At 54.3% G+C, this 21,873-nt stretch overlaps 7 protein-coding genes across 7 annotated transcripts; 4 read left to right on the top strand and 3 right to left on the bottom strand.

Moving 5' to 3' along the window:
* Nucleotides 1-48: 48 nt before the first annotated feature.
* On the bottom strand, nucleotides 49-1,255 carry PG986_003353 (Mitochondrial GTPase 1; the record flags this gene model as incomplete). Its single annotated transcript, XM_066839575.1, has 2 exons — nucleotides 49-1,139; nucleotides 1,225-1,255. The coding sequence occupies 2 exons, from the start codon at nucleotides 1,253-1,255 to the stop codon at nucleotides 49-51; spliced, it is 1,122 nt and encodes a 373-aa protein (XP_066704639.1).
* Nucleotides 1,256-2,303: 1,048 nt separating this feature from the next.
* On the top strand, nucleotides 2,304-3,115 carry PG986_003352 (uncharacterized protein; the record flags this gene model as incomplete). Its single annotated transcript, XM_066839574.1, has 2 exons — nucleotides 2,304-2,641; nucleotides 2,746-3,115. 2 exons carry the CDS (start codon nucleotides 2,304-2,306, stop codon nucleotides 3,113-3,115), a joined length of 708 nt encoding a protein of 235 aa, XP_066704638.1.
* Nucleotides 3,116-3,164: 49 nt separating this feature from the next.
* Nucleotides 3,165-5,112, bottom strand: PG986_003351 (uncharacterized protein; the record flags this gene model as incomplete). The annotated part of the gene is made up of 3 exons (XM_066839573.1): nucleotides 3,165-3,671; nucleotides 3,835-4,965; nucleotides 5,038-5,112. 3 exons carry the CDS (start codon nucleotides 5,110-5,112, stop codon nucleotides 3,165-3,167), a joined length of 1,713 nt encoding a protein of 570 aa, XP_066704637.1.
* An 849-nt stretch (nucleotides 5,113-5,961) lies between these two features.
* Nucleotides 5,962-13,328, bottom strand: PG986_003350 (myosin type II heavy chain; the record flags this gene model as incomplete). Its single annotated transcript, XM_066839572.1, has 3 exons — nucleotides 5,962-6,450; nucleotides 6,519-12,818; nucleotides 12,873-13,328. 3 exons carry the CDS (start codon nucleotides 13,326-13,328, stop codon nucleotides 5,962-5,964), a joined length of 7,245 nt encoding a protein of 2,414 aa, XP_066704636.1.
* Nucleotides 13,329-14,633: 1,305 nt separating this feature from the next.
* Nucleotides 14,634-18,514, top strand: PG986_003349 (uncharacterized protein; the record flags this gene model as incomplete). The annotated part of the gene is made up of 3 exons (XM_066839571.1): nucleotides 14,634-15,447; nucleotides 15,506-18,193; nucleotides 18,294-18,514. The coding sequence occupies 3 exons, from the start codon at nucleotides 14,634-14,636 to the stop codon at nucleotides 18,512-18,514; spliced, it is 3,723 nt and encodes a 1,240-aa protein (XP_066704635.1).
* Nucleotides 18,515-19,567: 1,053 nt separating this feature from the next.
* On the top strand, nucleotides 19,568-20,260 carry PG986_003348 (Cyclase/dehydrase; the record flags this gene model as incomplete). The annotated part of the gene is made up of 1 exon (XM_066839570.1): nucleotides 19,568-20,260. The coding sequence occupies one exon, from the start codon at nucleotides 19,568-19,570 to the stop codon at nucleotides 20,258-20,260; it is 693 nt and encodes a 230-aa protein (XP_066704634.1).
* A 474-nt stretch (nucleotides 20,261-20,734) lies between these two features.
* PG986_003347 (uncharacterized protein) lies at nucleotides 20,735-21,602 on the top strand (the record flags this gene model as incomplete). Its single annotated transcript, XM_066839569.1, has 3 exons — nucleotides 20,735-20,778; nucleotides 20,859-21,033; nucleotides 21,114-21,602. The coding sequence occupies 3 exons, from the start codon at nucleotides 20,735-20,737 to the stop codon at nucleotides 21,600-21,602; spliced, it is 708 nt and encodes a 235-aa protein (XP_066704633.1).
* Between the last annotated feature and the right edge of the window lie 271 nt (nucleotides 21,603-21,873).

Here is a 21,873-nt window from a genome sequence, read left to right as displayed (position 1 = left end):
AATATACACGTCTAAAATGTGCGACACAGTTTCTAGGTAGTAAGTAGTTCACGCCCCGCCGTCTCGTGCTGCCTTTTTGGCAAGACCTCTGACCTTTCGCGCCGCCTTCTCGCGTTTTCGCGCCTGGTTCATGCTGATTTTCTCGTCTGCACCACCCCCCGCCTGTCCCTTCCTGGCCCAAGTCTGCAGGCTTTCGTCGTCGATCTCGTCCAGGCAGAACTTCCCCAGGTTTCCCTTGCGAAACTGCTGCACGATCCAGGGCGCCGCAAACTCGCGGGAAGGCGTGCCGCCCTTCTCGAGCTTGCCTGTGCGCATCGCGACGGCGTCCAGAAAGTCGGCCGCGTTGTTGGTAGGCGCGCAGAACTCTCCGTAGAGATCCGGGTCTCGTAGGTTGAGGTGGAACAGCAGGTAGTCGGCCAGGATTTCCCACGGCACGACGCTGTCTTTGACGCAGCCGACCAGACTGAGCTTCAGCATCGCGTCGACTTCGCCCACGTAGGGCACGAAGACACCCGGGGTGTCGACGACGAAGACGCCTTGGTCGATGCCACCCTCCATGTCTTCCGGGATCACCCGGACGGGCGTAGAGAGCTTCCTCGTCACGCCGGGCTGCGCGCCGGTCCGCGCCGCCTTTGCCTTGTTCATGCCGACCTGCCGCATCGAGTTGAGCAAGGAGGATTTGCCCGCATTGGGCATGCCCACGACCAGAGCGCGCAGGCCCGTTAGGGTGTCTGCGGCCTTGGCGCGGTCCTTCATGGCGTCCAGCAGCAATTGTATAGACTTGGGCTCGGACTCGTCGGTGAAGACAACGTGCGTGTTGCTAGCGGTCGCTTCGTCTGGGTCGAATGTGCGGCCACTGCGCTCGGCGTGCCATTTCTGCAGCAGGTGTTCCTGCTTCTGCTTGAGTCGCGTCTTGTTCGAGAAGAAGGTGAGCTTGCTCTTGGTGTAGACGATGATGCGGTCGCGGCCGGCGAGCGACTGTTCGAGGAGGGGGTTCGTGGACGTCAAGGGGACCCGACTGTCGCGGCATTCGATGACCAGGCCAATGTTGGACAGGATCTTGCGCATGGAGTTCAGGGCGCCTTGGTGGTGGCCCAAGAAGTAGGACCGAACGATAGATGACGAGACGTCGAAAGTGGCTCGGGGACGAAGCCATTAGCCATGGATGTGACGGCCGTCTTGATTTGAGCAGCCATGGTAGAGTTTCAACTCAGGGAGGTTTACTGTGGTATGTAGTGGACAGTACGAGGCTCATGATTGGTCGTATATCATTTCGTCGTCAATAGCTTCTTCACACACGCAGAGAACTGGTGCTGGGGACCATGACAGACAACCACACTTGACTTGATGCGACGGAAATTATCGTCACCTCCAGTACGACAAGGATTCGCCGATAAGATAAGCGAGCTAGCAAATACCCAGTTTCCCAAGCCAACCCCGCCCAAACCATTATTACGTAAGACGGGGCCTCTTCCGTCGTCCTGTCATAGCCTCATCTCCTGGACAACGTCGATGCGTTCACATGCAACACGCGTCACCAGCCCTTCGTGGTTTCACTGGAACCATTAGACATTCACAATGAATACGCAGAACCCCCCCCCAGTGCGCTTCCGACACTGTCGGTTCCCGCAGACCGGAAGCGATGTGCAAGGTAGGACGTAAGGAGTGCAGTAGCTACCAACCCGCCATTTCCCCCTTACGGAGAAGGGTTGCATCATGTTCCGACATTCCTATTGACTCTGCTGGATTCGCGCCAACACACAGGCAAAGACTGGGGTTTGATTTCAATCCAGCCCAGCTTATCCTATGATAGCTTTCGACGCTTAGTAGTAACAGGCCCTTTTGTCTTTACCCCTATCACGAACTTCTGAAGCTGCTCCACCTCGATACCTAGCCTCACTAGGAGATAGCTCCTGCATTAGGAGGGACCTTCGTACAGCCTGTTCCTTTCTTGGAGAAAGTACGAAGGAAGCACTCGCGTAGTGGCTAATTATTGCAAGGAAGAAGATCTATGGTCAAATGTGCCCCTTGTCGGGCTGGCGTATGTTTACAGGATATACATATATATGTCGTTTACGTATGTAGTCACCAGCAGGAAGACACTGCGATTACGCCGAGAATCATAATTCAAGAGCAGGACCACCGCCAGCTATCGTCTTGCCCTCACCTTACAAAGGACTATGGGAGAGCCGAGTTTGACAAGTGGTTCGCCGGCTACGATGTAAGTTCTTCACCCGGGGTGAACGTGAATCCTTGCTACTTTATCGGGGCACTCTTCACTTACGCGCACCATCGTACTGACCATGTGCACACGCCGGCTCCTCGCCCCCGCACAGGTCATCATAGAGATCCCTTCCTTCTTCCTGGATGTCATATACCAAGCCTACGGCAACGAGCCCGACGTCAAGTTTCTCCTGACGGAACGCGATCCCGATGCCTGGGTCCGATCCGCGACCAACGGGCCCGCAGAGCTCCTCGTCGCCCTGGACACGCCGGGACCCCTCGGCCTATCGCGCCACTTTGACGCCTTCAATGACGAGTTCTTCAATCCCGCCTCTCTCATGTACGAGTCGATGGCCGAGGGCAAGGGGCCGGAAGACCCGGGCGCGCAAGCCGCGCTGCGGAGACATTATGTCAAGTAGTCAGTCAATAATGTCCTTCCTACACCTTCTTACCCCCTCTGCCTGGCGACAGCATCACCACGAAGCATAACGAAGGTGTGCCAATGCTAACCCGCAACTATAGCATCGCCAAGGCCAAGGCCACAGCGCCTTCTGGAAAACTCCACGTTATCAAGCTGGAGGAGGGCCTCGACTGGGAGTCCATCTGTCCGTTCTTGGGCTGCGAGGTCCCCAGTGAGCCGTACCCCCGTGGTAACGATCGAGGAGAGTTTACGCAGATGATGGGGGCCTATATGGCTCCTGGGATCAACAAGGCCGTCATGGGGGTCTCTGCGGTGGTGGTACCGCTGATTGGTCTGGGAGCTTGGGCGCTGGTCAGACAGATATGGCCCGCTCCTAATGAAGAAGACTACCTAACGTTCGTTAATGTGGCTGCAATACCAGTATCAATTTGGTGCAATAGTAAAACACGGAAGTGCTATTGTACATTCTGAAAGCACTCAAGATACAGTCGAAAACTCATTACCCCTTAACTATCAGTTATCAATCGGAGTGCCACCTCTTTTCATATCCCCTCTTTTCGCCCCCTTTCCTACGCCGGTCAACTCCTGTTCCTGTGGGGTTCAGTCTCCGGTCTCCGTGCTCCCGCCAGCCCTGATACGCTCTGGCCTCGTCGCCGGCCTGGTCCCTCCTGGTACTATAAGGGTCCGTGGTGGCACGAGGACCTCGTTGATATCCAGGGACTTCCGAAGGCGCAGCAGTAGCAGCAGCAGCCTTCGTAGAAGGATAATACGAATCCTGATCCGGGCCACCGCCCCAGTAATAGTATAACGCGCCGCCACTGTACGTATAGTCTCGCCCCGTGCCGTTTCGAGGAGGTAGCATGGGGCTAGTCATGGTGGCATCATCGGCGTTGGCACCATTATCCTGCCACCTGCGCTGGCGCTGGTTCTCGGCGTGTCGCCAAAGCGCCCTGCTTGCCGGCGCCACCGGGACATGCTGTCCTCGTGGTGTCTGCTGGTGGTGGTATGACGACCCCCTATACCTGGGCTTTTGTAGCATCAGTTAGCCAGGAGTCGGTTGCTCGTGGCCTTGGGAGAGGGATAGGTCAGAATAAGCAGCAGTTCGTTCCGATCAAGCCAACAAAAACTCTTTATAAAAGGGCATTTTCTTTTTTCTTTTCTCGGTAGGGAGAGGATGCTGGTCAACTTACTTGCGGTGGCGGCGGCGGCGGCGGTTGAGCTGCAGCGACCCGGGCCGGTTTACTACCCTTCTTCGTGCGTCGCAGTATCCCCCGTACTGGCCCTGCCGGCTTCTTCTTGGGCGTTTTCTTAATAGGCGGAGAGGGTAGGTTTTGAGACGAGAACCGGACGTTCTTGCGGGATCTCTTGACCGGCTGGGCCGCTGGGCCGTTTGAGGGTGGCGTTCCGGACGGGGTCGCGGGTGCAAAGCTGCCAGAAGTCGGGACCTTCTGTTTCGGGGTCGGAAGAGCTGCCGGGGCTTGCCCTGGTGCTGGTATACCCGTAGCTCGCGTCGGAGGCGGTGCGGGCCTTGTTCTGGTTCCTCTGCGAGGGCGTCTCACTACTTCGACCATGTCATCATCATCCGTATCGCTGCTCTCTTCGGAGCTGGAACCGGTGCTGCTACTGTAACCACTTCCGCTGCTGCTACTGCTGCCACTGCTACTGCTGCTAGTCGTGGTACTGCAAGAGCTGCTGTCGTAGTGTGAATATTTTGTGGAGAGAAAAGGCGCCATCTGCCACAGTTTCCGGATACAGAAGTTCTTATCGCGGAGCAGATCTGCGATCTCGCCCTTGCTGTGCCCCTTCTTTCTGAGGTAGCGCTTGAGGCTCCGGGTCTCCGCCCCTTCTGCCCCGGCCGGCCCGAAGCGGAGGCCGCCCTTGTCGCACGAGAAGAGGTTGAAGGCGAAGAGCTTTCTCGGCCGGGGCCGTCGCGCCTTGGTGCACCTGGAGCAGATGCACTGCATGTCCAGCAGGTCCCGATGCAGATCTTGTTCCAGCTGGTCGTTCCCGCTCTTCCACACATACTTCGCGAGCCTCTTCATCTTCTTGTCCGACTTCTTCTCCAGCTTCTTGCCCAGCTTCTTGTTCATCTTCTTCATCCGCTTCTTCGTGGCCCGTTCCCCGTGCTTCTTGTTACTACTGCCGCTTCTCACAGGGATGTATTCGACGTATCTTGGTTCCTCCTCTGGCCCTTCCGAACCCCCTTCATCGGAGGATGATGATTCGTCTGGCAGTAGCCCTGCGGCGGCGGGTGCGTTTCCTGGCTCTACCCCGTAACCGGCGGTTGCCGGATACGAGTATGACGGGTAGGTATAATCCCACTACATTGGCGGTCAATATACACAATGCATATACACACTCAGATGGATATGGCGGTGACGCTGTATACTTACGACGCCATCTTTAGGCTTGAAGTAGTCGCGGAGCCTGTCACCCCAGCTTCTCGAGCCGCTTTGCCCCTTGCTCATCTTGCGTCGGTCTACTATCTCATACTCCGCGTAATCGTCGCAGCCCGGGCAGAGGCACTGCCAGCAAGTACAGCCGCCAATGTCGGCGTATGTTGTATAGTACTTGCCCCAGATGTCGAATAGCTTCTCCCCTGCTTTGGATGCTTTAGCCTGACATACATGTGACGGCAAAGCTGATGTGAACACTTTTTTTTTTTTTGCTTTGTTTCCAGTTATGGCTGTTTGAGCAGAAGAGAAACATTGAAAACAACGGCATGGCTCGTTTCGATACAGCTTTATCTATTCTACTTCCATCTATACCATAAATCTGTGTTACCGTGTTCGAAGGTAAGTACCCAAGGTCATGTCATTGGCCCCCTTATAAGCCAATACAGGGGGCAATCAAGTCCACCCCAAGCTCCTTCGGGCGATTGCCTTGCACGAAAGCCTCATATACTTTTGTGTGTGTTCCTCTACTGGATAATTGAAGCCCTGTTTCGACGAGGCTCTGATGGTGGTGCGGGAGAATGCCTAAAGTTGGAAGTGACTGAGCAAACACACTACACGCGACGCCAAGTACCGTAAGGCCCTGGCCGAATGGTGACGGAATTTGGAAAGTCAAGGGGGTGTAACGTAGCACCAGGCCTCTACAGCCTGTCTTAACAAGTATTCATTATCAACCCCCGTCTCTCTCTCTCTCTCTCTCTCTACTTCTTGTAGCTCAATCCACGATGATGTACACTAACATGTTACACGTAGCCCCAATACCAATATGACATACAATCATCCCTTCGAAACGCCCATATCAATGCCCATCCAAGGTATCATCTCATCAACGTAGCCTCGCATGCCTCATAATCAATGAATCAATCACAAAAACCCCTTTGTCAAGCTGGGCGCCCGGTTGATGCTGCTCTTCCGCTTGGGTACCTCAACTCCTGTACCACTCAAACTCGCAGTGTCATCGCCCATCCACGCACTCGACCTGCGCATGCCGTCAAGACCCGACATGCTGAGTCGCACGCTCCCGTTGACACTGCCCTTCTCCATGCGGAGGCCTTTCCACCCATCTAATTCACGTTCCAGCTTCAGCGCCCTCTCCTTTTCCTCCTGGAGTTCTCTCTCTGCCCGTCTGGCGGATATTTGGTTGGTAGACTCTGAAGCTTGTAGTTCGTCGATGGTCTTCAGGAGCTTCTCCATCTTGTCGCGTAGCCTTGCGGCATCCTCAGCGGCTTGAGTGGCTTGCTTGTCTTTGCGGTCAATCTGGGACTGCATGTCCTTCACGATACGATCGACATTGCGAACCGAGCGTTGCGATTTGGATTTCTCCGTCTCCTGTTCTTCGAGTTGTGATTCAAGCTAGGTATTGTGTCAGTATTCGATTCCTCAATCATAACGATGAATATGTGTGTGGGTGGCATGCTAACCTCTTGGATGCGTTTGTGCAAGAACTTGATGTCGTGACTGGTGCTCGAGTAACCCTTCGTTTCCAGGTCGACTAGTCGAACTTGGATCTCGTTCAAGCTCTTCTCCAGCGCAGCCTTCTGTTTCGACAGTTCGGTGCCGATTTCGCGCTCAACCGCAATCTCCTTCTGGAGCTCATTCGCCAGAGACTCGGACCGCCTCATCTTCTCAACAGCCGCAGTTGCGATATCCTCCTGCTGTGCTAAGCCGGATTTCAACTCGAGGATGACCTTGTCGGTGCTGGCGGCATTGCGAAGCGCCGGGCTCTCGCTGTTGGCCAGATCGTCAAGACCTGCTTTAGCCTCTTCCAATCTTGCCTCGACGCTGCGCTTCTCGCGAACAAGGGCATCACGTTCCGCCGTGACATCGTCGACCGAAGTTCGCAATGACCTGACTTGGGACAGCAGCGAGACTACCTTGGCTTGAGCCTCATTGTGGGCAGTAACGGCTTCATCTCGAGATGCAACGACATCCGAGAGAGTAGATTCGAGGCGCGCCTTCTCCTTCGACCAGGTCGAGCTGTTGAGGACCTCATCGTCCCACTTGGACCTTAGGTCATCAAGTTCCTCGCGCAGGCGGGTAATCTCGGATTGCTTATACAGCTTCTCTTCGCGTGCCAAATCAAGCTCCTTGGTGAGAGTGGCGAATTCGGCTTGATACTTCTTGCGTGTTTGCTCCATACTTGATTCCTTGTCCTCGACGTCAATAGCTCTCTGATTCCTATAGTCCTCAAGTTCATGCTGGAGTCTCTTCTTGGCCTGCGTGGCGGCTTCGTGGTCAGTGGTCAGGTCCTCCAGCTTCTCTTCCAGTCGCTGGTTTTGACGCTGCAAGTCTTCCAAAGTACCATCGATACTCTTCTTCTCTGCCATCATCTCGGCACATTGCTCCTCTGCTTCCTTGGCCTGAGATTTCGCGAATTGCTCAGCCCTAGTGGCTTTCAGTACAGAAATCTCGGCCTGCTCAAGCTTGCTGAAGTACTCGTCGGCCCGGCTCTTGTACAGGTTGAGGCTGGATGTAACATCCGCCAACTTGGAGGTCTCTGCATCGAGACGGATCTGGATTTCTGCAAAGTCCTCCAGTAGGTGGCTGCGGCCAGCTGCTTCCTGTTCTCGGGCAAGGCTCATTTCCTGAAGATCAGATTTGGTGTCGCGTAACTCTACCTCGAGTGAAGCACGTTCTCGTCGCATCTTCTCGAAATGCTCTTTGACGTCCGTCAATTCTGCGACAGCGTCATTATGGCTGTGCAGTAGTGACCGACGAGAATCTTCCTGACTATAGACTAGATCGAGAATTTCTTCATGCGACTTGGCTTGGAGGTCTCGCAAAGAAAGGTCTCCGGTTCTAATGGACTTCTCCAAGTGGGAAACCTTCTTTGCCGAGTCGTCAAGCATGTCGTGCAATCTGCTGTTGGCCTGCTCAAGCTTCTGCACCCGGCGCACAGATGGGCTTTCGCTAAATGGATCCTGCTCTTGGGTTGGTGTTGACCTGTCAAGCTGACTCTGTAGATGCCGATTCTGCATCTGCGTCAGCTGCAGTTGATTTTGCAGCTCTTCAACTTCAGTCTTAAGATCCTGTCGGTTATTGAAGCTGAGAATGTCTGCAGTCTTGTCGGATCTACCGGAGTCCTGAACAGCGTCATTGTCATTGCCGAGTCGCCGAGTCGGGGTAGTTGCGCCCGAGTGCTTTCGACCGTTAAGCTTGGGGCGTCTTTGTACTGGTGAGCCGTTGAACGGAGCCTCGTCAGGGTCTGTCTCTTCCAATTTCGGTCGTGTGCCCATGTCCTCTCCTCGTGAAGCCCGCATCTCAACTAGCTGAGCTTCGGCGTTAGCCCGGCCAGCTGCTTGTATCCGGAGGTTCTGTTGCAACTCCTCGATCTTTCTAATCATCTCGAAGTTCTTGCTCATGATCTTATCATGGCCACCCTCAGCCGGAATTGGAGGAACGATCTCGGGATCTACGGCCTTCAATACGCGTAGTAGCTGTGCACGAAGTTCTTCGATCTCCTTGCCTCGTGAGTCGAGGGTACCTTGCATCGTACGGACATTCGTTTGGGCTTGGCTGCGCAATTGACGTTCCGCCTCTAGGTTACGATTCAGTTCGGCTAGTTGGACTGTTGTCTGCGAGGACATTTTCTCGGCGTTGCGGTTCGATTTGGTTTCCTGGGCGATCTTGTGGTTGAGGTCCTCGAGATTGAGCTGCAGCTTTTCAGCCTTCTTCTCAAGACCGGCGATCATCAATTGCGAATCTCCAAACTGCTTGTTGAGCTTGGCATTTTGATCCTCGAGTCTCGCCTTCTCACGCTGGAGGCTTATGAGCTGCCCGCGGTTGGCTTCACTAGCCCTCGAACTCGAGCGGGCGATCTCAAGACCCTTTTGCTGGATCTTGTTGAGGAGAGCACGGTTGTCGTTCTCAGAAGCAGTAAGGCGACCCTTGACGGTTACCAACTCCCGCTCCAGTCGCTCTCTAGCCTGGTCATTCTTGAGGCCATAGTCACCAGAGTCGATCATGAACTTGTTCAGATCCTCAACTTGGTGGTTGAGCTTCTCACACTCGGCCTCAAACCATCTGAGCCTCTCGTGGGAAGCGTCGAGGTCCCTTTGCAGACTCGCCTCCCGCTCACGCGCAGCTTTGGTGGCGATGCGTTCTCCAGCTTCCTCTGCGCGCAGCCGTGCTTCTTCAGCTTCGGATTTGGCCAGGCGAAGTCTTTTGATCTCTTCCCGGGCCTCGTCGCGTTCCTTTTCCACAGTGGCGCGAGCCTCGATAGTACGGCGCAGCTTGTCCTGTTGCAGATAAAGCTCCTTCTCAATCTCGATCTTGATTTCCTTGAGCTGTTCGTGTTCTTCCTTCAAAGACTGAAGCTTGTGTTCTGCAAGGAGAGCAACGTCATCGCGCGACTGGCGCTCTCTGCTCAGGTCCATTTGAATCTTATACAGCTGGTCCTTGAGGTCCTTGATTTGAGACTCTAGCAGCTGTAAGTTTTGGTTTGCCTGGGTATCCTCAGACAGTCGGGTCTGCAGGAGTTGTTTGGCGTCTTCTGCCTCGCGCTGAAGCTGTGACTGTTGCGATTTCATAGCCACCATTTCGGCTTGCACTTCACGCAGGCGGTCGCCGGTCTTCTCCTTTTCTGCCAGTAATGTCTTCTTTTGCTCCTCAAAGCTTCGTTGCTCCATCTGGAACTTCTTATTGTCACTGCGCAGAACCACGAGCTCGCTTTCCTTCTTCCGCACAAGGTCCTCGTAGTCGGTCGATGTTTTGGACAGTTGGGATAGCTGTTGTTGGACATCCTTGTTCTCTCGGGAGAGCTGTTGCTCGCGAGACTTCACTGTCTGAAGCTCCTTCTGGGCAGCTGCGAGCTTAACATCGGAGTCCTGATCAGATTTGAGCAGCTTGCTTTCGAGGTCTCGCACTTTGCGATCCTTGAGAGACAGCTGACTTTGTAGCATCCGCACGTCATCCTCCAGAACCTTTTCTTGCGCACTGCGGTCGGCTTGCTTCTGAGATACAGCACGAATTTCAGCTTCCAGGTCACCAACCCGCCCGTCTAGAGATGTCTTCTCTTCCTCCAAACGAGCGATCAAGGCTGCAGCCTGTTCGAGCTGTGCCCGGTATTTGTCAACTTCGGCCTCCGCGCGCTTTTTGGCATCGAGCAGGTCGTCCAATTGGTCCTCGAGCCTCTCCTGGTCTTCGATAGCACCGGCTAGCTTGTCTTCGAGCTCAACCTCACGCTGTTGGAGCCGTTTGAAGATTTCCTCCTTGTCTAGTGCCAATGCTCTCTCGCTCTCCAGAGTCTGCTGAATGCGCACCAATTCTGTGTGGCAATTGCGGCGTTCGTCCTCCAGGCGCTGTCGGTTCTCCGCTTCTTGTTGCATCTGTTCGTTGAGAAGCTTTATCTTTTCGTCTCGTCGCTTCACCTCAACAGCTGTACGAGTCGTACCCATGAGTGGTTTCATCTTAATAAGAAGCTGCCACCACGGGTTTTCACAAAGATCGAGGTATACGTTAAAGTTCCGCTGGATGACATGGGTGGCCTCTGTACGGTAAAGGCGTTTGTAAGCTGCACGTCGTTGGATGTACCCGCGGGCAACTGATTGAAAGCGAGACATGATTTCGGCGATCAGAGTATCACGCTGCTCTTCAAGTTCTGCCAGTACTCCGGCGCGGAAGAAGACTTTGGTTAAACCAACTCGGTAGAGGGATTTGTCCAGCGAGAGCTTGCCCAGAATCATCGCAGCTGCAGCCTGTCCCTCGACGTATCCCTTTGGCATATCCTTGCAGAGAACCTCATATCGTTGGCGGAACTCAGCGAAGGGCAAGCGGTTAGGGAAACCAGTCCTGGCGATTCGAATACCCTCGAGGACACCGTTACACCTGAGCTGATCCAAGACAAGGAGCGCATTGAATTGCTTTGGGCGCTTCTTGTGGTTGGGTAGAATACACCGAACGAAATGCGGATGAGTCGAGTGCAGCTGAGCCATCAGGCTGGACAGCTGCTCCTTGTGTCTCTGAGCCACTGTACGAAACAGTCCTTTCTTGACCCGGCTGCGGGTACCCCCGTTGTCATCCTCTGTGTCTGCGCAATCTACGAACAGGTTTGCCACATGTGGATCAGTAGAAGCAGCCAGTAGGCGAGTGACGTTGTCGTTCAGGGGGTCCTTGTTCTTCTCCAGCCAGCCCTCGGTCGAATATTCGACTTCGGCAGCATAGTGAGTCAAGATGAAGCCGTGCTTAGGGCCTGGTCTTGATGTTCTATACTTGTTGGATTTGCGGTCCCAGAGGGAGTTCAGCTTCTCGGTGAAAGACTTGTCTGTGGCCTTGGGCATGACACAGTCCTCGTCGAGACATGAAAAGATACCAATAGGATTGGGCAGTTCGATAAGATCAATCGTGGGCTGCAGGTCGCGGCCAAAATCAATGAACTTCCATTCAATCTGCTCCCGAGCATACTCCTCTTGTTCCAGGACAAACATGTGGTGGTTGAAGAACTGCTGGAGCTTTTCATTTGTATAGTTGATGCATAGTTGCTCAAAACTGTTCTCCTCGAAGATTTCGAAGCCGGCAATATCCAGTACGCCGATAAAGTGAGAGTCGTCCAGACCCATGCCAGAGCGGTCAAGTTGGCGATTGATTCTCGTAACCAAGTCACCGAAGCCACGCTCGTATATACCTTTTGCGAGTGCATCGATGCTCAGTCGCACCTGATCAGGGGTCTGCTCTTTTGTCACCCACTCGCGGCCGGCCTTGACCTTTGGGTGCAGTAAGCCTTGCAGGAATGGCTCCAATGGGATCCCAAGCAGGTTGCATACTTTGGCTGCAACATCTTTGGCATCTGCTGCGAGTCGTGCCTGGTCGGCCATCCGGCTTTCCTTGATCACCGTGACATTACCAAGATGCATAACTGCAGCAATGGTTCGTATTATGGCATCTTGGTCTTTATCGGAGAATCCCATAACGCTGAATGCTTCTAGCAAGGAGTTCCACTCGTCGCGGTCAGACACTCCAACAATAGTGTCGTGGCCATCTCGAGTGTAGGCGAAATCTTCGACTCCCATATCGTTAAGCAGGTAGTCATTCCTCATTTTCTGATCCGCTCCCTTCAGAAGCTGGTAGAAGATGTGGTAATTCCGCTCCTGAGAATTGATGTGAACAACTCGTGACTTTTCCAGTAAATACCAGTCGATGAAAGCACCGGCGATCGCGCCCGCGCGGTTAAACTCAATTCTGATGAACTTCCCGAACCGAGAGGAGTTATTGTTTCGCACTGTTTGAGCGTTTCCAAAGGCCTCAAGGATCGGGTTGGCTCGTAGAATTTGCTGGGAGAGGTTGGAATGGTGCCCGCCGCCGCGACTCTTCATGGGGGAGTCTGAGTGGGCTACTGCCGCTAAGTATTGGATGACCTTTTTGGTGTTTTCTGTCTTGCCAGCACCTGATTCTCCGGTAACAAGAATACTCTGGTTCTCGCCTTCGTCGACCAGATTCCGGAAAGCCTCGTCCGCCATGGCAAATATATGGGGTTTCGTATCTTCGCGGTTCCGGCCTTTGTACATGTTGACGTACTCGTTCGTGTAGATCGGTAATGGGCAGTACGGGTTCACCGTCACCAAGAACAACCCTGAATAGGTGTATATAAGATCGGCGTGATACCGCATATTGAGGTTGTATACAACCGAGGCTTCGTTGAGGTGTGTCAACTCGGCCATGTCGTTTGCCTTGTCGAATTTGGCAGGGTTGACCTTATCCACGCTCTCGGCCTCGACCTCTCGTTGCTTCACTCAGTGTTAGCAGGCGGTTGGTAGACAGTGGGTGTTCATTGGACGTACGCTGCCATCGTCACATTGGACAAGAATCTTTCCTTCGCCCAATTCCTCGACAACCCAGCCTTTGACAAAAGCAGCTTGTGGATCCTTAAGCCAGACGTATCTCTTGCCTGAAAAGTCATTTTCTCCTTCAATGCCCTTGACGACATCTATACTCCTCCTGAGGTCCTCGGTTTTGATAAACGACGGGGCGAATGTGGACGTGCTGGGTGTGCTGCTGCGGGAGTCGCTGCGAAACTGCCGCGTTCCGTTGATGGCCGGTGGTAGAAAACCTAGGGACATGGACGATTGAGATTGGGTGCGAGTATGAGCAGGAGGCGTCGTCTTGCCGGATAGCGGAGAGCCGGGAGAGAAGATTCCAGATTTCGGCCTGCCTGCCACTCCAATGCTCCCTATGGGACTCGGCCCTGGCGACGTCGGGCCGGCCCTGGCGAAAGGGTTGTTGCGCCGCTGCGACATGGCGAGCTTCTGGCGGGCAGCCTGAGCTGGCTACCTTGTGGTGTATATGTGTTAAGTTCAGCAAGCAGAAGCCAACTTGGAGTTGACTGGTTCCTCCTATGCAGGTCCTGCGCGTGCCGAAATGCAAAAAAGGAAAATGGATGGCGGGTATTGCAAAGTCATGTGTCCGCTACGCGCCCCGAATGCCATTAAGCGGAAAACCAAAGTCTTTCCAAAGAAGAAAGCCTATCAGAAGAAGCGAAGAGCTGTCGTCAATGTCATGGTCCTCGTGAGGGCGTAAAGCAGATTGAATCAATTAAGTCATTGGCAGCAATGATGGTAGATAGACGGGATTAGGTAGGTAGGGTAGTCAGTCCTGCAGAAGTGTCTCATGCGATGGGTGCTCTCCCAAAAAGGACCAAAAAGACCACCATCAAATGGATCGAGATGCTGTCGGCCCAAATTGTTTACAGAGCAACGGATGTAAACAAGAGAGGCAGGTACACACCGCTTAAGGCTAGTTAGACTCGCTTGACGCCCGCCGGCAGCCGCTCCTTACCCTGCCTGTCCTAGCTGCCCCTCACTTTGCGCTCTCATTGCTGAATTCAAGATTCCGCCAAGATCGCCTTTGGCGCGGCAAGTCGGCACTAACGAAGTCCGTCCTAGCGCCCTCCCAGCTCAGCTATAGTGACGGTGACGCTGCTTACTAACCCCACCCCAAGCCACCGAGCTGCACGTTTTTCCGACCAGTTTCCATCTGTCGGCCGCCAAGGTTCAGATGGTTGATTGAATTTCCGTCTGGGATCAATCCGGTCGCTCGCCCAACAAACACCCATCATCATCACCGCGAAGGCGCATAGCACTTGTATAACGCGCGCCAAGTTCATCCAGCTCGCATCCATCTCCAGCTCGTTGCTGAAAGAGGTACTGAGGCGATCGAGTTGTTCTTGCACATTCGCCTCGACCGATTCATCATCGCCTGCATACGATTTCCCTACTGCCCATCTGTAGCGCTCCCCAACCTCTGCCTCGCGACATCCACTTGGTGAACGAGGCAACCTCTCCAGATCGCCGACATTTTTTTGTCACCCACTTGCGGAATTTGACATGCACCATCTCCCTAGACGTGGCTTGAATTGTTCCCATCTAACAAACAGGAATTCTTGATCGCGACTTTTGCGGGCAGACAAAGAATTCTATCCTTAAAGAATCTCCGTTATGCTGGTGGCGTTGTTCAATCTCGTTTAATTTTGCTTCACCTGGGTCGCACTGAAACTCGAGCATCTCTCCCCTCAGTCGCATCCTGTTTTACAAACATCCTCGAAGATGTCGCAACCGCCCTACACGTACGGCCAGTATCCCGGCCAACAATCACAGCAGACCTATCCATATATACCGAACACTAGCCAACCTCCGGGCTTGCCTTATGGAGCCGTACCACAGGCACCAAATCCTGCCTTCATTTCGGGTAACTTTGTCGCTACCAACAACTCGTTCGAGCAAAATGGCAGCAGAATACCAGGTCTTGGCATGGGAGGTGCATTCCCTTCGACGGTAGCTGCGCCGGCATATCCAGCTGTGAATGATTCGCTATGGCATCAAGGCAATGTGAATACCCTAAAGGGTACTCCCGTTTCCGCCGATCCCCAGCTACAGAAGGCGAACAATTTGCATACAAATCTTCAGGCTCCTGCTCCTGCTCCTGCTGATTCCTCCCATTTTGGGGTTCGCCCTGCCCCGACCACTGGCGCCACAGATATTCTCGAGGAGGGGGAGTTAAGCGAGGGCGAGTTTGAGGACCTATACGAGCCAAGACGCTCTACCAATGCCGTGAGCGCCAAGCCCACCCATGCCTTCAGGCCATCCAGCACGGCTCCTGATAATCAGGGCAGTGCGGGCGATGCCGATGAGTCCTCCATCTATGACACGGGCTCTAGCAAGGGAGAAATCAATAACGACAGTACCTCGGCCTCGATGCCTGCTGTCGAGGAAGATGATGAGGAGTATTCACCCGGTGAGTATGGTGAGCCTGATGATGTGCGAGTCCGGGATCGCTCAGGGTCTTATTCGCCTTACCTGTCCCCAAGGGAAGTGCAAAAAGAGGCCCCCACTATGTCTAGGGCACCACCCAGGACAGAACGTGAGTCTAAGCAAGCTCAGTACACTCTTCGTGACCTCTTCCGACTGACAATATGCAGGCACCATCTCAATTCCAGAACCTGTACACTCGGCCGCCACTCAAAACACTTCCTCGATACAGAAACCTGTTGATCTTGGGACAACGAGTGGGCCGGTGTCGAATCTAGTCCAGTCGCAATCGACATCCAACACACCTTACAAATCCGTGGCTGAAGCGAAAATGAAAGCCCAACAAGCAATACTAGGGCTCTGGCCCCTAAAGGTTCGATATCAGAATTATATTGATGAGGGAGTCGACCCAAAAATCATGAAGACATTGTTTGCAGAACTAGGTTTGGATATGTCTGTGCAGAAGCCGACGTTGCCAACTGCAAACTCAACCTCTGAGAAGCCCCCAAACTCCGTAACACAAACATCACCCCAGGAAGTTCCGTTGCGCACAGTCCCAACTCAGACTTCAGACCAGTCTACAGGCAAGACGAACATTGCTTCGAGTATTAATATGGCCGACAAGAAGGCTGAGGAACGCAAAGATAAGATTGCGCGTATGTTGGCAGAGAAGAAGCAAAAAAGCGCGGCCGCCCAAGACACAACAAAAACCACATCGTCAATTTCACCAATTGCAGCAGCTGTTGTAGCTCCGAAGCCCGCCGAATCTCCTGCGCAGCTCAAGGCAAAGACCAAGGCCGAGAATACCTTGAAGTTGCAGCAAAAGCTTGCCGCACTTCGGAAGGCCCAAGAGGAGGCAGAGGCTAAAAGGAAGCAGGAAAACGATGCTACAAACCCAACATCAACCAATACAGCTTCTCGAGTGCAGTCTTCTGATAGGTCTGCGCCTGAATCTGGGGCTACGGCTACGCCCCAAAGATCTAGCCATAACTCGCCCAAGGCCGACGTACAAGTTGGCTCTCCTGCTACTAAAGTTCCTGGTCTTGCATTGTCTTCACTGGTTCAGCCAGGTGTTCCGAGCCGCACTCTGAAGAGACCTGTCGCTTCTGACTTCGATGGTTATTCCTCCAGTAACAGTATGCTAAAGCGTACACGAACTCAGGAGCGTCTGATCATTGACGTTAGTGATGACGACGACGATGACGACGAAGACATTGAGATGGACATTGGGTCGCCTATCGACGGGCCTCCTGGTGCTGCTATACAGAGTATTGGTGGCGCCACACCCAGCCGACCCAACTCGCTCGGGACGTTTCCCCCTCTATCAACTGCCCCAGCATGGCAGCACAAGTCCAGCCCTGTCCAAACTCCTCCTGAGCATAACCACAAGCTCGATCATCTCCACAGACAGATTGAAGAGGCTAAAAAGAGGATTGCCGAAGCCGAGGCGAAAAAGGCAGCCAAGAAGCCTAATGGTTCCGTTACGCCAGTGATCACCGGTTCCCCGGCGCCAACATCAAATTCTTCCCTCAAGTTACCGAAGCTTTCGGGGCTTGCCAAGGCTACACAGAGGGCAAAGAGCGAGAGGCGTGAGAGGATTGCTAGCCTTCACCTACCTCAGATTGACGCTGCTTTGAAAGAGAAGCAAGAAAGGCTGAAGCAACTTCAGATGGAAACGGCCCAGGTAGAGCTGGAGGTACAGGCAAGACTTGAGGAGCGGAACAGGCTCAATGCCGAGATGGACGCACTGAAGGACAATGAGGCGGATGTCATCAACCCTACCGTCCAGTCGCCACTCCCGACACCAGATCAGTCCTTTGCCGAGGACTACAAACGGCCTCAACCCGTCGCCCAGGTGCCCATGACAGTGGAAAACCACCCATATTCAGAGCTGCCCGAGACCAACCCAATGCAAGAAGATCCTGCTATTGCCGCTTCAGCAACGGCGAACGGCAGCATTCCTCGGGCGTCTCCGGCCAAAGAACCCGAACCTCAACCTGAAGTAACAGAAGAGGATCCGGCTTCTTCAAACGAGAAATCTGATATGGATATTGATTCGTCCGATTCATCTAGTGATGAAGGAGAGGATATGAACCTCGAGTCAGCCGAGACTGGGGAGCCAACTGCCCCTCCCCTGATCAGACAGAACAGTGCTCCATCAGTCGAGCAGGCGGCATCATCTTTCAAGGAAACCTCGAGAGGATCTTCTAAGGACCTTGTGCAGGAGTCGGAGCTGGATGAGCCCAACACAAGGCTTTCTCTGACCGGGTCGCAATCCCAATCGGCCATACAAGTGGCCAACGACGCAGATGCATCGCTGCAAGCTTCTGTCGCCGACCTATCGGCCGACGAAGAGGATCCGTATGAACCGGTGCTGGGTCAAATCTCGGGCAATGACAAAGTGCAGGGGTCAGAGGAGGAAGGAGAGGTAGATACCCTCACATCTTTTCCGCATATGATTCTTACCGCTAGTCAGATCCCCGACGATGATCCCTACGAGCCAAGCCCGGCTCAGCCCGTCGAGACAGCTTCCCAACCTACTGCGCAAGCTACCAGCGGCGAAGTACAACTCCGCTCACCGAGGGAGCGCAGTTTACTAACCATGACACAGGCTGAAGAGCAAGCAACTACGCTGTCGTCAAAGGATCTTCTGTCGTACCAGAGCCCGCTGAGGTTTTTCCGCGCTTACAGGTTCCACCCAAAGTATATGGATGAAGTACGCGGGGGTCTTCGATCCAAGACATATAGCTCGCGCGTTGATTGTAACAAACCTCTTTGCCCATCTTCTCATGAACGGAAATTGTGCCCGAACGGGCCCAGCTGCCAATATCAGCACTTTTCCGATATGCTTACCTCAGGTGAGTCCAGGCGGTTTAATATACATTGCGCTACACACCACGTGGACCCTGGATGTTTCCCCCTTTGGATGACTGACCTCAAACGCTTGCTGGACTCTAGACTCGGACATCATTGCCTCTCTGGGCTCCGTCGACTCGTACAACGGAGAGCAAAAGGGCCGTTTCATTGACGGCCTCAGAAAGGTTCTGAGCGACCTGAAAAGCGATTCCAGTCGTCTCAAGGACTTCGATTCCATCACGTCCGCCATTCTCCAGTATCGAAGAGAGTTCTTTGGCGGGGATGAGACCAAAGTGTTGCCACTTGAAGGCGTCGCCATCTGAGTAAACGCAGCACAACTTAACTTGACAGATATGGTAGCTGCCGTGCTATCCCGAGCCTTGTAGTATATCCTCCTATCACCCACCCCCTTTCATTTGGTCTGCGGCACATGCTGGATGTGCAGCGCAGTTGAACGTGCCATACGACGCGCTGAGCCGCAAGCGGCAGCGTTTCTTCGTAGATGTCTGCATTTTAGCCCATCACGGAAAGAGTTGGAAGGCGTTGGTATTTATGGTTTCATCGATACCCCTGTGCAATAATGGCAGCGTGCATTGCAGGCAGTAGCTTCAGCCACTCTTGGGATGAACATCCCGGAGTTGGGCTGGCTAAGAGGCCGATTTGGCAGAAGAAGAAGAAGGAGGAGAAAAAGAAAGAAAGAAAAGAGGAAAAAAAAAAAACCAGGGGAGCATGACAGAAAGATGCTTTGAGAGCACAATAATGAAGCCGGGTGCAGTTGTAGTGTGTACAGACATTGGACAGGGTTAGAGCCCCAGCATGCTTTCCAGCAAGCATTATGAATGGGCATCGTACACTGCTTAGCTGCTGCTACGATAGGTGAGACGGTTCCGCCTGGGGCATAGACAATCCAAGGTGAAGCCATTCAATATAATACAATCTGAAATACCGTTCTACCCAGTTGTGCTACGCGAAGCTGTGACCGTGAGTATGCTGAGGAAGGACCAAATGACCAAATGTTCATCGTCGTTTACAGTAGTAGGGAGTGTATCGGTTCTAGACTAATTCCAACAGGCAGCGTAGATAACAAGGTTGGAAGCCCCCGTCATGTACGCCTGGGCCTCTGTAGCAAACTCTTGGGCTGTTCAGGGTTAGCGAATTGTGCACCCAACATCGAAATGCCAGCATCCAACACCGTCACTTTCCTTCCACCAACTCGACCAACCAACCCCGCTGTCATCAACCCATTTCGTCCCTATAAAAGGACAGCCAAGGCGAGTGGGGAAATAAAACAATCCATCGCTTGCAGTGCTGCCGGTTATTTCTGTCGTGATTTCTACCTTCCACCAGAGAAGAAACAAAGCAAGACCAAAGCCATCATGAAGCCAACAGAGATCCCACTCGGCCAGGCCCCAACCTTTGCGGCCGAGACCATCCCCACACCCACCTACGGGCCCGGCGGCTCGTCCACCGCCATCTTCTCCACCACCATCGCGGCGCCGCCGGCGACCTGCCTCGCCGTGGTGCTGGACACGTCCACCTACCCGTCGTGGGGCCAATGGATCCCCCGCGCCATCGTCGAGACGCCCGCGCCCGCGTCCGCGCTGGACGAGGTGCCGGCCGCGCTCGCGCCTCTGCTGCCGACGGACAAGGACAAGGGCAAGAGGGCCGGCCTCCTGCTGCTCGGCGCCCAGTTCTACTTCGAGGTGCACATGGACCCGGACAGCGCGTCGTCGCGCAAGACGTATCTCGAGGTGACGCGGCTCGAGGAGTTTGTGCGCGACGCGGATGGCGGTGGTGGGGAGGAGAAGAAGGGCATCCGCGTCGCGTGGAAGACGCAGGGGGACCCGTGGCATGTGCGCGCCGAGCGCGTCCAGGAGTTCGTCGAGAACGGCAAGGGCGGGTGCGAGTACTACAATTACGAGACGTTCCACGGCTTGTTGGCTTGGGCTATTCGGCGCTTCGTGGCGGGGCAGCTGAGCAACGGGCTGCGGTTGTGGATGGAGGGCTTGAAGAACGAGGCAGAGGCTAAGGCGGCGGCGGCGGCGGCGGCGGTTTCAACGGCTGCGTAACGTAAGAGTCGTTACCGTGTAATTCACTGTTGTCGAATGCACGAACCATTCAGCACCTTTGTGGTAGTTTACACCTACACCGTTTTTTTCTTCTTCTTCTTTCTTTTTGCTACTTTGGGGATTATCGTACCGAATGATACGTCACTCCCAACATTGCTCTACTTGGTCATGCCGGCATTCTTTTGGTTGACATATCCGGCGTGCGGGGCCGTCCAAGAAGCTCCGGCTCACGTCTCGGGCTAACGGCATGTGATGATCATCCCAATCCAGAACCAAACCAGTAACCTAGATAGTTCTCATATCTTCAGCATCGCTACGAAATCAAATTCACACTTGTTTCCTGTCAATACCCATCACCGACTCTCAGATGCTTCCTCCATGATTAGATCAGCTGCCAAGACATACTCGAGAACGTCTACAGGCCGTCGCCATCTCCATTACCAGACTCGCAAGCTCCATAGCATGGCCGCCGCCATGTCTCAACAAGACATCATCAAGGCGCTCCAAGATTACACATCGTACGACCCCATCGACTTTGCCTGATTTCGCACTATGCGCAACGCGACATGATCACTAACACTCAACCTGAACGAACCAGCTGCGACGTCTCAGACGCCCTCTGCAAGCTCAAGTACCGCAACGGCGGCTTCCTCCCGGGCCTGACCCTGTGGTCGCCCCAGCGGCAAGGCGGTCCCACCAAGATCGTGGGCCCGGCCTACACGGTCCAGTACGTGCCGCTGGACGACCCGGCGCCGAAGCATCCTACCCATTATGTATGTACCCGCCCCCAAGTCCTGGGTTGTTCCCGGTCTCCGTAAATCGGCTTGCCCCCTGGATGTAAAAAAGCTCACAGGATGCCACACAGATTGACAGCGTCCCCGCCGGCGCCGTCGTCTTCGTCTCGGCCCCCGCCGGCACCCCCAACGCCGTCTACGGCGGCCTGATGTCGACGCGGGCGCGGGCGCTCGGCGCCGTGGGCTCCGTTATCGACGGCCGGTTCCGCGACGTGCAGGAGCAGCGCGCGCTGGGCTACCCCATCTTCGCCCGCGACGTCGGCACGGCGCCGCCCGCGCCCCTGCTCAAGGTCGCGGGGGTCAACGTGCCCGTGAGGCTGCAGCAGCTACAGCAGCAAAACGAAGGAGGAGACGAAGGAATGCTGTTGACGGTCCGGCCGGGCGATTATCTCATCGGGGACGCGAACGGGGTCGTGGTGTTGCCGGCCGAGGTCGCGGAGCAGGCCCTGCCGCTGATGAAGAAGCAGGTCGAGGCGGACGAGAAGATGGCCGAGGCTATCCAGGGAGGTATGGGGTTCAGTGAAGCTAGCAAGAAGTTCCGCTCGTAAGAGCAGGGGTGGGACAAGGTGAAACAGGTGCCAAAGGAGAATACATCGATCGGGGGTCTATGGGGAAAGAGGAATTGCCGTTATAGCTGCAAGCCATTTGATACATACTGCATAAGCTCTCTATAAACATAGGGAGACAGGTATTGGGAATTTCCTATTCCAGTACTAGACAAGAGTAGAGAGATATCATGTGCTCCATAACTCCAACCAAGCATCTATCCCCACGCTGTTGAGTGGCGATGACCATTCCATTCCGCCCTGGCGGAATCCA

Source organism: Apiospora aurea, assembly GCF_038362705.1.
Source record: "Apiospora aurea strain CBS 24483 chromosome Unknown utg000002l_segment0_segment0, whole genome shotgun sequence".
NCBI classification, from domain to species: domain Eukaryota; kingdom Fungi; phylum Ascomycota; class Sordariomycetes; order Amphisphaeriales; family Apiosporaceae; genus Apiospora; species Apiospora aurea.
The sequence above is the reverse complement of the archived record's forward strand: the minus strand, read 5'-3'. Positions and strand labels throughout refer to the sequence as shown.